Below are 13948 nucleotides of genomic sequence, written 5' to 3'. Positions count from 1 at the left end.
TTTGATGGGTTTTGAGCTTGGTTTAGCTTCTACAGAGAATTTTGGAGCTGAACATCAGATTTCTACCTTTTAAAAAATCTCTAATTAAAGTTTCCTTCATAGTGTTTTATATATACTGTGTACTTAAATTTTTGTTTGATTTGAAATAGAACAAATGTCCTTAAAGCTATTTAAAAATTTTAGTATTCAAAAATCTTGCAACTTATAATTTCACTTCTGGGTTCTAATTTGGGTCAGGATCTTATTATGTTCTATGAAGTTAAAATATTTGCTGACTTTTGTACTCACATGAAGACTTTACATAAAAAGATAGTAAGAACAGATACTTTTTAGTTGTCAGTGACATGACTTCTTAATTCTTTATTGTTGCTGGAAAATATAATTTGCTTGACAGTTTGTACCTTCAAGTACATTGGTACTGACTTACTGTTTAATATGCACACAGCCTCCTGTCTCCATGGACATGTGGGTTTACCAGTGAGTCATCTACATATTCTTGCTCTTGTGACCAAGGCATCCAGTTGTAGCATTGCTAAGTGATCAGGATGAGTTGGGATAATTTACTTCCCTAATTTTTCTCTGGGAATTTCAGTGGCCTGTGGGAGTTAACATGTGATTTTTATTTCATTCCAGTGCCATCATTATAACCAAGTTTTTTTTTTTTTTTTTTTTTTTTAGTTGTCAGTGTACCTTTATTTTATTTATATGTGGTGCTCAGAATTGAACCCACACATGCTAGGCAAGTGCTCTGCCATTGAGCCACAACCCCAGCCCTCTATAACAAATTTTGCTGGTCCATTTGAAGTAAACAAAGGGCCTGTAATTCTCTATTTGTTCTATGTCTTTCAGTGTGTTATCTGCTAGAGCCTCTTAATAAACAGGTTTATTGTGGAAGTCTGGAAGTTTTTATGGTTAGATGAGACATCTACACACATTTTCCTTTCTTCTGTTCTTTTATTTTCTGAAAGGAAAGGCTGCAGTTTTTGATTATATATAACTGTGAGAGTTCAGAATCATCTACTTCTAAAGAACTGCTGTAGTACAATACTCAGTACGTTAGTCTTTTTAATGGAAATGGGCACACTTAAGGAAAAAAAGAAAAATTGTTGTTATTAAAGACTTAAATATGCCTTAGGGACCCTCTATTAAGGCTCAGTGTTGTTTCTGTGATCTTGAAAGTGTAAAAGACAGTCTGAATACTAGAGCAGGGCACATGATAGCTTTATAGTCAAACTGCTCTTAAGAAAAAAACAAGTTTTAAAGGGCAAAATAACATAGTAATAGAAATTCATTGGCATGTGATGGGTTTTTCTCCTTTTATAACTACCTTTACTGGGTCAGTTTTAATATAATTCTAAGTTACTTGATTTAAATAAAATGGAAAAGAAATCCAGTTTCTTACACCTTAAAGGTAGTAAATGAGTTAAAGTTTATTATTAACTTTTAGAGAAATGGTTTGTAATTTTGATTCAGTTAATGTAAAAAATTTTTCTTGTTGAGTATTTTCTGTTTTCAGAATTTTAAAATACATCAGTGTATATTTAATAGATCTTATGAGGTAGATGTTTCTTTCTTTCATTTTGAACTAGATAATATAGAAAAATTGGTTCAATATTCTGGACTAGAATATTGCATTGTGTTTACTTGTTTACTGATACCTGGTTATAGAAAGCAGAGATAGTGTTTAAATTTAATGGTATTTCTTTTTTTTTCTTTTTTTGTGGTGATGGGAATTGAACCCCAGGCTTGTACATGCGAGGGAAGCACTCTACCAATTGAGCTATATCTCCAGCCCCAGCATTTCTTGATAATACAGTAGAAGTTCAGTAATTCCTTTGGGATTGCTCATTAGTACTACACTTGCTTCTCTTAGTGAAAACAACAGAATTTAAGTTCTTATTGACTAAATTTTCAAAGACTTACAAATGCTTAGAGTAAAAGGAAAAATAAAAAAGAATGTTAAATAAAGTTTCAGGCAGTTAGTAGGGCTTCAACAGAAACATGTTCTGGAAAAGAGTTATTATAAGTAGCTGATCAGATGGTGATAGGTGGAAAGTGAGGAAGAATGGGATAATACAGGATTATTTTAGGATATTCCTGTGTATCCAAGAGAATTAGATGTTCTTTTATTGAGCCAGTTCAAATATGGACTTTTTTAATTAAAAATAAAAAACCAGACAGTTGACTTTCAGAAGAATGATGCTGATATAGAGTATAAGTCTTTTATATTTAGATATAAAATATAATTTGATTAAGGTTCAGCTTATTGATTTTTTAAATTCCTTAAATGCTAACTAAAATGATTATGAGAAATGGAGATTGGAATAAATATCTATGAGTGTGAAGATTAAAGGTAATTACTTCCCAACTTGCCCTTTAAGGAGAATGGATCCTGTTATAAGTGATGAATCTTTTCTTTACAGGGTAGAGGAATCAGGGAGTTGGTATTTATGGGTTTAGATGTTCAAAATTGATAGCTTGTGACCTGTGGTGAAGGGCTAGAAGTTGCAGAGAAACCCAGTAGTGAGATGGCCAAGAATCCCTTATGAGTGTGGAATAGCTGAGCTAAATTAAGAAAACGGATATGTTTGATGGAGGTTTGATGAGTGTACTCCATCTCCTTATGTAGTCTTTTTTGTAATTTCTAGACCATTCATTGATGATTTTGGTATGAGCATATTATTTTGGGGGGGTGTATAAACAGGTTCAACAATTTGTGTACTGGTAGGCACTGGCCTGTGAGTGAACTTACTAGAAACCTGGCATTAGACTAAACTGTAAGGTCTGATGGGGTAAATTTTTCTAGACTAAAAAAGGACAAAGTAGCTTCTACTATGAACTGTGTGGGTCTGGCCCTGAGCTACAATTTATGGGTGAAACTTTTTATATTTTATGCTAATCTCAAAGTATCTTCCAATATAACCGCTGTGGTGGTTTTAACCTATTTTAATACCTTCTTTGATACTCTTTCTCTGAGAGGTAGAGATTAATTCTCTAAACTTTGTGTGAACTGGACTTAATGACTCTACTTACAAATACAATATGAAAAGTTTGTATTTGACACCACCTTACCTTAATCAAGGGCTCAGGTTATCATTACTAGTCACTGACCCTGCAATGTAGTGCAGTAAAAAGGGGATTTTAATACTATAGTATTCTGCCCCCACCCACCAAAAGTATTTATGTGCTCTGTCCAATCATGATAAGACATCAAACAAAACCAAATTGGAAGACTTTTTTAAAAAAATTTGTTCTTTTCAGATACATGACAGTAGAGTGTATTTTGAAATACTGTACATACATGGAGTATAACTTATTCTAATTAGGGTCCTATTCTTGTACATGATGTTAAGTTGCCCTGGTTGTATATTCATATATAAGGATAGAAAAGTTATATTCAGTTCATTCTACTATCTTTCCTATTCCCATTCCTCCTCCTTTCCCTTTCACTCCCCTTTGTTCAATCCAATGGATTTCTATTCTTTCCCTCCCCATCCTCCCTTATTGTGGGTTCACATCTATATATGAGAACATTCAGCCTTTGATTTTTTTTGGAATTGTCTTATTTCATTTAGCATGATAGTCTCCAGTTCCATCCATTTAATGGAAAATGCTATAATTTCATTCTTCTTTATGGATGAGTAATATTCCATTGTGTGTGTGTGTGTGTGTGTGTGTGTGTGTATTATATATCATGTTTTCTTTATCCATTCATCTGTTGAAGGGCACCTAGATTTGCCTATAGGTTGGCTATTGTGAATTGAGCTGCTGTAAAAATTGATGTGACTGTATCACTGTAGTATGCTGATTTTAAGTCCTTTGGGTATAAACTAAGGAGTGGGATAACTGGGACAAATGGTGATTCCATTCCATGTTTTCTAAAGAATCTCCATACTACTTTCCAAAGTGGTTGCACCACAAATTGGAGGACATTCTACCACATACCTGACCAATATTCTTTTAAAATGTTGAGATTATAAAAAAGACAAGGGAAAACTAAGACATTTTCACAGACAGGGAAGCAAGCTAACAAAATGCAATGTAGTATCATTGGTAGATATTGGAATAAAAAAGGATATTAGTGAAAAAACCAGTGACATTTGAATAAAATTTATAGCTTAATGGTTTTGTAACAATATTAATGTTTGGGTTTTGGTGAAAGAACAATGGTTATGTGAGATGTTAATTTTAGGGACAGCTTGGTGAAGGGTAGGTGGGAACTCTGAACAATCTTTACAACTCTTTGTTAATAGTACATTATTTCAAAACAAGATTTAAAACGCATTTTTAAGACTTTTTTTTCTCCTAAAGACTAAAGTGTTAACTTCTTAAAATGGGAAAAAGTTATTACCTATTTAACATAAACACAAAAATAAATATTTTTAAAAATATTTTTTTTAGCTGTAGATGGACAGAATACTTTTATTTTATTTGTTTATTGTTATGTGGTGCAGGGGATTGAACCCAGTGCCTCACGCATACTAGGCAAGTGCTCTACCACTGAGCCACAACCCCATCCCAATAAATATTTTTTTTAATCATCACTACACTGTTTGTTTTTTTCCCAATGTTAAATGTTACAGTTGTTAAATTTAATTTTTGGAGATCCTGGGAAGGGACAGAAAGGAATTAATTCTAGTTAGTAAGCTAGAAAACCTTCATTGGAAAATTTTTGGAGTTTAAATTCTTAGGTAAATTAAACTCTGAGTTGCAGCATGAAGTTAGGTCAAGTTTTAAAAGCTCAGCATGTGGCTCTTCCTACTTCACTAACACTAATAAGAAGAGGGACATTAAAAAATGCTCAGAATCACATAGGAGGGACCACTTCATTTTAGCAACTACTAAAATTGAAGGTTATAGATTGAACTCATTTTTGGAAGGGAAGAACTCTTTTTGGGACCATCCCTTCTTATTTGGAGTTGTCTATTCCTTCCTTTCATGTGTGGCCTCAACATGACCTCACCTGATCTTGCCAAGCCTTTACTGTGTACTTATTTGGAGTGGTTTCTGCTCCAGAGCTCAAATCCAGACTGACTAGAGTTTGATGAAGCTACATACCTGAAGAATTCTTTTTTCCTAGTCACCCCTTTATAGAAAAGCCCATGTTGGTTTTAGTCCAGTGGAAAAGTATTGAAAAGCAAGATAACTGATGATGTTTAAAATTAAAAAATGAGGCAGGTTGGAAGGATTATGAAATAAGACAGTTGAAAATTTTTAGAATGAATTGATTAAAAAAAGTCAACAACAACTTCTTTATATCACTTTTTTACATTTCTCTCTCTCTCTCATATACACACACATTGGGTCACTTGGTGTAGAAAAGATCAAAGAATCACAGAAAATAAAGATGCAGTAGTAAGTTTTAAATTTCTAGCATTTTATTCAGGAAGTAAAATCTATAAACATATTCCACCAGCCAACACTGAATACATTATGCATATAGAATTAAGTATTATTTTAAATTCCATTTAGTGTACGATAAAGACAAAATATCAAACATTAAAATGAGTTGATAATGACCTGCAAGACATTATGAGTTTTAGCTTTATTAATGCAATAATCCAGTTATGATAGTTCTTGACTTTTATTTCTCATTTGTTATGTGCCAGATATTGACCTATGTGCCTTAGAAGTATCAAATTACTTGATCTACACCACTTCCTTATAGTATTCATTGAGTATATGTAAGAAGAAAATGCCTGGGCATATGAAACACTGTAAAAATGTTATAAGGTTATATTCATCAAAATTATTTTCTGTTTCAATGATGCTTCTCTGCCTTTTTACTCAATAGCTGTTTTAGTAGTAGAAGGAGGAGCTGTGGTAAAGGGTGCTCATCTCATGAGTAGGGGACTATATTTGTTGTACATATGCATATATTAGTAGCCCCTAATTAATAGTGAATAGATTTAGAAATGATACGTGTTAAATATGTAAATTAATGAAATTGATAATGATTGGAATTCAGGTATCAAAGCAGATTTCATTATGTCTTGCTATTTGCCTAAAATTTGTTTTTCTATTGAATTTGTTGAAAAAGACTTTAGGCAGTTTGGCTTTTCTCACTGTGTGTGGCCTTTACATATGCACCTTGCTAAGTCCAGTTGCTAAATTTCTGAAAAAAAAAATTAAATGGAATACCATTTAGATATAATGAAATACTATGCCAAAGTATAATTTTTCCATAAGTTTAATTTTGTTTTAAAATAAAAACAAACTGGGACAAATAATTTTGTGGTTAACTTTTGAAATTTGTATTTTCTTAACGTTCTTTTTCCCGCGTTTTATTAAAGAGGGGAAACTATAGAAAAGAATGATTTCTCTATGTGAAGTATAGTTTAAATAACCATTTATGTATTATGATAATAGGTAATGATATTGTAGGAAACATGTTTCTATAATATTGGCAGTGTTTTTTCAGAATTTTGAAAAACTACTGAGCTCATTTTTGGTGTTAGGTCTAAAAATCTGAGCAGATCACATATTTAAATACTGTTATTTCAGAAGGCAGTACACTTTGCTTCTAAGATAACTGTTATGCTGTCTAGACTCTCTAAATGTATAACACAATTCCCAAAGGTGACAGGGAATGTTATGATAAAACTAGGTGGAAAATGATTAGAAAGATCAGGCAGTTGTTTATATATTTGATCTCCATTAAAGCGTTCTTAGGGTTTCAGTGAATGAGCAAGTTGTAATTCATTTATAGGTTTTGTGTGATTCATAACAATATCCTTCTCAGCCTTTTCTTAATAAATCCTAGTAAGGATTTTCAGTTTTATACATTTTCTCAAATAATACATTTTTTCCAACCACTTTCATTCTAGGCATTGAAGAAACAAGAAGCTAAAACAGATGAGAATGAGGGAGAAATGAAAAATAAGCTAAAACAAACTGAAACGGAGAAGAGTCAAGTAAGAGTTTGAAAATCATCTCAAATAATAATGTGGTTTGGAATTTGTGATGTTTGTTGAGTGGCTATAGAAGAGTGTCTCTGAGATAATTTATTAGGACACAGTGGGGGCTCAGTGCTTTCATGTGAAGTTGCTTGGTTTGATGACTGTGATACTCTTTACTTCTTGCTTTTGAAAACATACACAGGCCATTTGCTACCTTGTCATCTGTGTCTACTCTTGTTTTTGAGAAGTAAATTAAACTTTACCTTTCCTCCCTGGGGAACATTTAAAGGACCTGACTTTGTTGTAGTGTTAGGAAGGATCTATTGTTTAAATGCTTGCTATTTTATATATATTCATTTTCACAATAGCAGGTAGGTATAGTTAGCAGATTACTTTTAAAATATTTTCTATTCTCATTAGATATTAAGGACCTTTGACATAAATTTGTTGTTTTACAATAAAGTTCCTGTGCACCTTTCATCCATTTTTCCTCACTGGAAATGTTTTGTATAATTCACATTCGATAGCAAAATCAGGAAATTGGCATTGATCTAATCCATAGAGCTTATGCAGATTTATGTCTGTGAACTGCAGGTCAGGTCTGGAGTCTACACTTTGGGGGTTGGGACTGCTGATATTACATAGGGTTTCTGACCAATATGCATTCAGCTTGATTTCAAAGGCATTTTGACTGAAGTATGATTTCTTTCTCCTTCTTTTTTTCACAGAAATGAGAGAACAGATTGGACAGTATTTTGTGTGGATTTTGATACCACATTCATTTTACATTTTTTAATATGGCATTCACTTTATGGGCCACATGCATAATTTGTTAAAAAATATTTAGGCTTGATTAAAAATTCATTTTGAAATGAAAGATTTATTACTCTATCCTAGAGTAATAGGATGTTTCAAAACAAAGCTCCCACTCACCTTTTACCCAGTTTCCCTCAGTGATAATGTTTTGTGTAATTACCACTTGGTTGCAAAACCAGGAAGTTGTTGGTATAATCCAGAGTTTATGCAGATTTTGCCAGCTTTATGTGCATGCATTTGTGTGTTATGTGTTTTTCTACCTACTCTTACCTCCTGTGTAGACTGTTGTCAACCACTGCCACAATCAAGATACAGGACTGTTCTGTTACTGGGAGGTTCTCTCAAGCTCCTTGATAAGCACACCTATCATGTCCAATTTTAAAGGACTGTTAATATAGATAGCAGTTTGTTCAAATGAAATAATTATTTAGGACAACTATTAAAAATCTTAATTGCTAAAAAACATCTTAATAAAATTTGATTTTAAAAAATAACCTTATAGTTAAAAAAATAAATGAGTATCGCATATGTAAGCTCTAAATTTTTATGATAAAATGTCACAAGGTAATGATAATGTAAGAAACATTTCTGTAAATTGGCAGTGTTTTTTCAGAATTTTGAAAAACTACTGAACTCATTTTTGATGTTAGTATATTTTTCAAATTGAAATTAAAGCATATTCAGACTTTGTAGGGTATTTAGTCAACATTTTGGCCACATTTTCCGTAGATATTTATCTAATGGCAATATTGTTAATGAGATTTTAAAAGCTTTTTACTAAACGTAGAAATTTTAAAAAATTAGGAATATCTTATGAATATTAGGAGAATAAAAAATTACATTTGATGAAATGTACTTTGAATTATTAGGTTCCTGTAGTTTTTATTCTAATTTAGTTCTTTTGATACTACATCTTCTAATTTAAAGGAAAAGTGCTTTACAATTGAGATTAAAATGATTTAGAACTAGAAGGGATCTCAAGAAGAGACTGTCTAATATAAAATTCTTATTTTAGTGATGAATCAAGGCCCAAGGAGAAGAGACTCAAACAGGTCACAGTTGAGATGGAAATGACTACATTTCAGACCTCTAGGTGGCCTGTGTAGCATACTTTATGTTATTATTTTAATGGAAGTATTGATACATGTTTATGTTGAGATATTTATTCTTTCTTATTAGCTGCAAATATCTCCTGATAACTTTTCTGCTGTTTTCCTTTTAAATTGTGCCCCATTGGACATATTTTTATTCCTTGTTGAATCTCTAGCTTGAACAGGAATTGCAGCTGTCTCGCAGGTTATTAAATCAGTCAGAAGGCAACAGAGAAACACTTTTACATCAGGTAAGTCTGTGCAAACTATGGCAATCTTTTATATTGGGTCTCCTCTTTAAGTGTCTTTGTGAAATGAAAAAAAGAACAAAACTAGGTCTAGAAAATTTTCCTCCCTAAGGAATGAATGTATGTTAGCACATATAAGCAAAAGATGAAGATTCAGAAAAAGCTTATACAAAACACTAGCCCAGGTTCCCACTGTGAAAATGTATCTTGCCAATTGCCGCTCCAACTTAGGACTTATCTCTCTTAGCACGAGCAGTGTAAGAGTAATTCTGGATGTGTAAGATAAAATTTTCCTGGGAGCTTAATTTTATTCAAGGAGGCATTGGAGAATAAAGGAGGAAGTTGAAATACATAAAACAGACATTTACATGATCAGGTTGTTTTGAATACATCATTGTTTTTTATTCATGTTTTCAAGGTGCTACCTGGCCTCTTTTAAGCAAAGATAAGGCTTACATTTTAAGCATAATATTTTGCACTCCATTAGCCTATAATGGAAGTTTAGTGCTTCTGATATTTAAAGTTCAATAACTTTAAAATAGCCATCTTACATACATTGGATAAGGGTGTATGGGTTTCTCACTGCCTCTCTGCTTGTGTTTAACACAAACTGCAATTGTTCCTTCTTCTGTTTTGAGGTGTGCATTACATAACTTACCTACACAAAATGCTCTGTAGGCAAAGATGTCAGGCATCATAGATGTTCAAAAGGAGTTTTATGTTTTGACAATTGGTGCTGAAAATACACCTTGGCACCTGTTTTACAAAGCCTTTACAAATGTTCATTGACTTTGTTCTGGAGTTAGTGGTCACGTGGAATTAATGTTAACGGAATTCAGAGAATTTCTTTTATGGAAGCTTGTATTTGTATTCAATTTATCCTAAACATTTTTTTGAACTCTGATTTGTAATCTCTCATTTCAGTTTTTGAAGCTAGAGATTTCTTTGTTCAGGTTGTCACTGTGAGTTTGGCTGAAACTCTTTGACACCGCTAACTTGTTTATGGTTATTGGAGATGTGCCTGTTAATTGGAAGGCAATTTGCTAGTCTTTCTCTAGCAATGTAAGAATGAATAAAACAGTTCCTGATTTTAGTTCATTCAACTGCATCTATTACTTACTCATTTTGAGCTCTATTTTGATGTCAAATATGCTAATCATGATCATCACTTCATTTGAGTTTTATTGCTTTTTTTTTTTTTTTTGTATAGGTGCTTAACCACTGAACCACATTCAGACCCCCTTTTTAAAATTTTATTTAGAGAACAGGGTCTCCCTGAGTTGCTTAAGGCCTCTCTAAGTTGCTGAGGCTGGTTTTGAACTCATGATTCTCCTGCCTCAGACTCCCAAGCTGCTGGGATTGCAGGTGTGTGCCACCATGCCTGGTGTCACTTGAGTTTATAACCAAGGCTCTTGGTTCAATTCCCAGAAAATCCCCACTCCCTCTACCCTCCAATGTGAAGGCACCGTGCTCAGCACACAAATAGTGTGGTCAGATTCTTTGTCACAGTGGATACAGAGAAGTAAAATACATTCTTGGGGCTGGGGCTGGGGCTCAGTGGTAGCGCACATGCTTGGTATATGTGAGGCACTGGGTTTGATTCTCAGCACCATGTATTAAAAAACAATAAAGATCTATCAACAACTAAAAAATATTAAAAAAATACATTCTTTGTGAAAGGAATGGAAAGATGATAAAATAGAGCAGAAGACTATTCTGCTGTGTTTGCTGTAGCAAGGAGATTAACTTGGTTTCAACTGTGTTGGGCCCTTCAGAAGTGATTATTATTATTTCTTTTTTTTGCCCAGGGAAATAATTTTTTAATAATTTTCAAGTTCAAATTTTTCCTGGTATTTAAAAACGAATAAAAGTTTTATTTTTGACTTAACGAATTTAGGTAGAAGAACTGCGTACACAACTTACAAAAGCAGAAGGTGATCGGAAGGGTTTACAACATCAAGTATCTCAGATTTCCAAGCAACAATCAATGTATCAGGATGAACAAGGAGATGACTGGAGGTTTAGGAGAGGTATAATTCTGATTTGTCAATGTGTTAGTTTCCTATTCTCCAAATTGTATTCCTCATGTTGTGCTTATGTCATCTTCTCTGTTTCTTGATCTACTAAAATGTTTTTCAGCAAGTTTCTCTTATGTAGCAACCAATTTTAATGCCTTCTGCGCTTGATGTGTAAACCTAGTTTGATTTTCATACTTGCTTATTTCATGGCTCTTTCTCTTATAACCTGCAGAGGCAGTAATGGAGGTTTTTCAGTTTTTCTATTCCACACGTAAGTGTGTGTGTGTGTGTGTGTGTGTGTGTGTGTGTGTACACTTAAATTATAAATAAACTTGTATGTTTCACTTTCCTTTCTCCTAATTTTTAAAATATGATCAATTAAAATTATGACTCTATATTATTTAAAAAATATTTTTAGTTGTAGATGCACACAACACCTTCTATCTATCTATCTATCTATCTATCTATCTATCTATCTATATCTATATCTATCTATGGTGCTGAGGATCAGTCCCAACGCCTTACACATGCTAGGCAAGTGCTCCACCACTGAGCTACAACCCCAGCCCCTTATTTTTTTATTTAGATATTGGTGACAAAATTTCAGAATTGGTCATGAGCCATATCACCAAGTTTTTCTTTTGTATTTAAATACTTTCTCAGTGGAGATCTTAATTCAGAGTGTGGACTTCCCATTCAAATACAGAAATTATGGTACAATCCTTTTGTTTTGGTTTTGTGGTGCTAGAGACCCATTCCAGGAGCCAGGGTTTTGGCAAACATATGTTCCACCACTGAACTATGCCCCCAAACCCTGGAGAAATTCTTATAAACATTCAATATAAAATTAAATTCAGGGAAGGTAAATATGTCCTTAGGCTTCCCAAATATACCTCAGGACATTGCCTAAACTCAAATTACTCATTGCTAGAAAATCTTCAGTGGATAACAAATTTTGACAAAGCTATGTTAATATATTTGTATACCACTAGTCACTTGTTTCTTATGATATTATAAATATCATTTGGCATCAGATATTTAAAGTTAAATTCTTAGCTATTAGATTATTACTCAAATTTTTCATAAATATACACATAGGAACTAGGAACTCATTTTGGGGAAAAGAGTGTGGCAAATTCGATATGTTCTGACACCACATAAAATCTAGTTGTTTTTAGTTTACATTTTTTTTTTTTTTGTACTCGAAATAGAATCCAAGTGTGCCTTACCTTTCAGCTACATCACCAGCCCTTTTTTTAAAATTTTATTTTGAGACAATGTCTCACTAACTTATTTAGGGCTATTCTCAAATTTGTATTCCTCCTACCTCAGCCTCCCAATTCTCCCAGAGAATTGGGAGACTCATGGTTGGCTTGGTGTGCATCTTGGAGGAATATAAAAATGTAACTTGGGGGTTGGGGTTATAGTTCAGCAGTAGAGCGCTTGCCTTGCACATATGAGGAAATGGGTTTGATCCTTAGCACAACATAAAAATAAATAAAATAAATAAATATAATTGTGTCCATCTTAAAAGAAATATTTTTAAAAAAATGTAACTTGGGCTGGGGATATAGCTTGGTTGGTAGAGTTCTTGTCTTGCATGCATGAGGCCCTGGGTTCAATCCCCAGCACCACACACACACACACACACACACACACACACACACAAAACAACAAACAAAACACCCCAAAAAATAAAAAACAAATAAACAAAAAAAACTTATCAAGATTTAAAAAAAATCTGTGAGTTCTCTTATCAATGATAAAGGGGAATTATAGAATTTTTTAACTTTATTGTATACTTTCATTGTTTAAAGACCGTTCTATGGAAGAAATCATACTGTCACATTGTGGCTTCTGTTTGTTCCTTTGTTTGCTGTAAAATTGGCTCTGCCTTTGCTTCTGAAATTGGCTTTGCTTGGTTTCTAGTGGTCTCAATCAAGTTCAAGAAATGTTTTGGTTATATTATTTTTTCCGTTCATTTTCTCCAAAGAGCAAAGAAGGCAGGAACAAGACAACATGTAAGAGAGGGAAACACAATTGTGTTTGTGAGAGAATCAATGTGTGAAAAAGCTGATGGGAATAGTTCATGTAACAAAGCCACTTTCATGATAATGAACCTGCTCCTACAATAATGGCATTAACCCATCCATGAGATTGAAGCCATCATGACCTAATCACCTCTTAAAGGTCCTACATCTTAATACTGTTAGGATGGCAAATCAAAATGAGTTTGTTTTGGAGAGGGCATCCAAATGTTACACAGACCCAAATCTTTTCTTCCCCGAACTTGAGATTTTAGCTGCTATCCTACTCTAGCTCAGGTTGGTTTTCTCCAGAATGCAATGATGAGACAGTCCTCTGAATGTGAAAGGAAAATGTTTGTAATAGTACTTATATTTCATTCTCTATGTTTTAAATATTTTAATTTTGCCAAATTTTTCATTAATATGTATATGTATGTGTATTTATTCATACTAACATCTTTATGTATATATATTATGAAGCATATATAATATGTCCCCACACCAATTATGTACCTTTCATAAGGTGTACATATGGATCTTTGTATATGTATGTATACTTGTGCCTACACATTTTTATATAATATTTATTAGTGTACATCCATTTTAATGTTATGTATCAATATATACATGAGACATATGCATGTACATATGTAAAGTGTATTAATAAAATGAGTCAATACATAAAATCAGCAATTGCATTTACATGTAAACAAGTGTATCTATACAATTTTAGGTTGGAGACCTAGTAAGAGTAGATGCAGTAGGGACCATGGCCAAATTCAGACTGCTACCTGCTTTTGTAAATAAACTTTATTGGAACAGAGGTACTCCCATTCATTTACACACTAT

At 33.1% G+C, this 13948-nt stretch overlaps 1 protein-coding gene across 1 annotated transcript in view; it reads left to right on the top strand.

Moving 5' to 3' along the window:
• CEP128 (centrosomal protein 128) overlaps positions 1-13948 on the top strand; it is a 414945-nt gene that overhangs the window by 87034 nt on the left and 313963 nt on the right. Inside the window, exons 11-13 of the mRNA XM_081292429.1 lie at positions 6828-6914; positions 8983-9057; positions 10952-11084. Coding sequence (XP_081148555.1) covers positions 6828-6914; positions 8983-9057; positions 10952-11084 — 295 coding nt within the window. The remainder of the gene's footprint in view (positions 1-6827; positions 6915-8982; positions 9058-10951; positions 11085-13948) is intronic.

This window comes from Spermophilus citellus (genome assembly GCF_964194105.1).
Source record: "Spermophilus citellus genome assembly, chromosome: 4".
Classification (NCBI taxonomy): Eukaryota; Metazoa; Chordata; class Mammalia; order Rodentia; family Sciuridae; genus Spermophilus; species Spermophilus citellus.
Note: the sequence above shows the minus strand (reverse complement) of the source record. Positions and strands in the feature narration are given on the sequence as shown.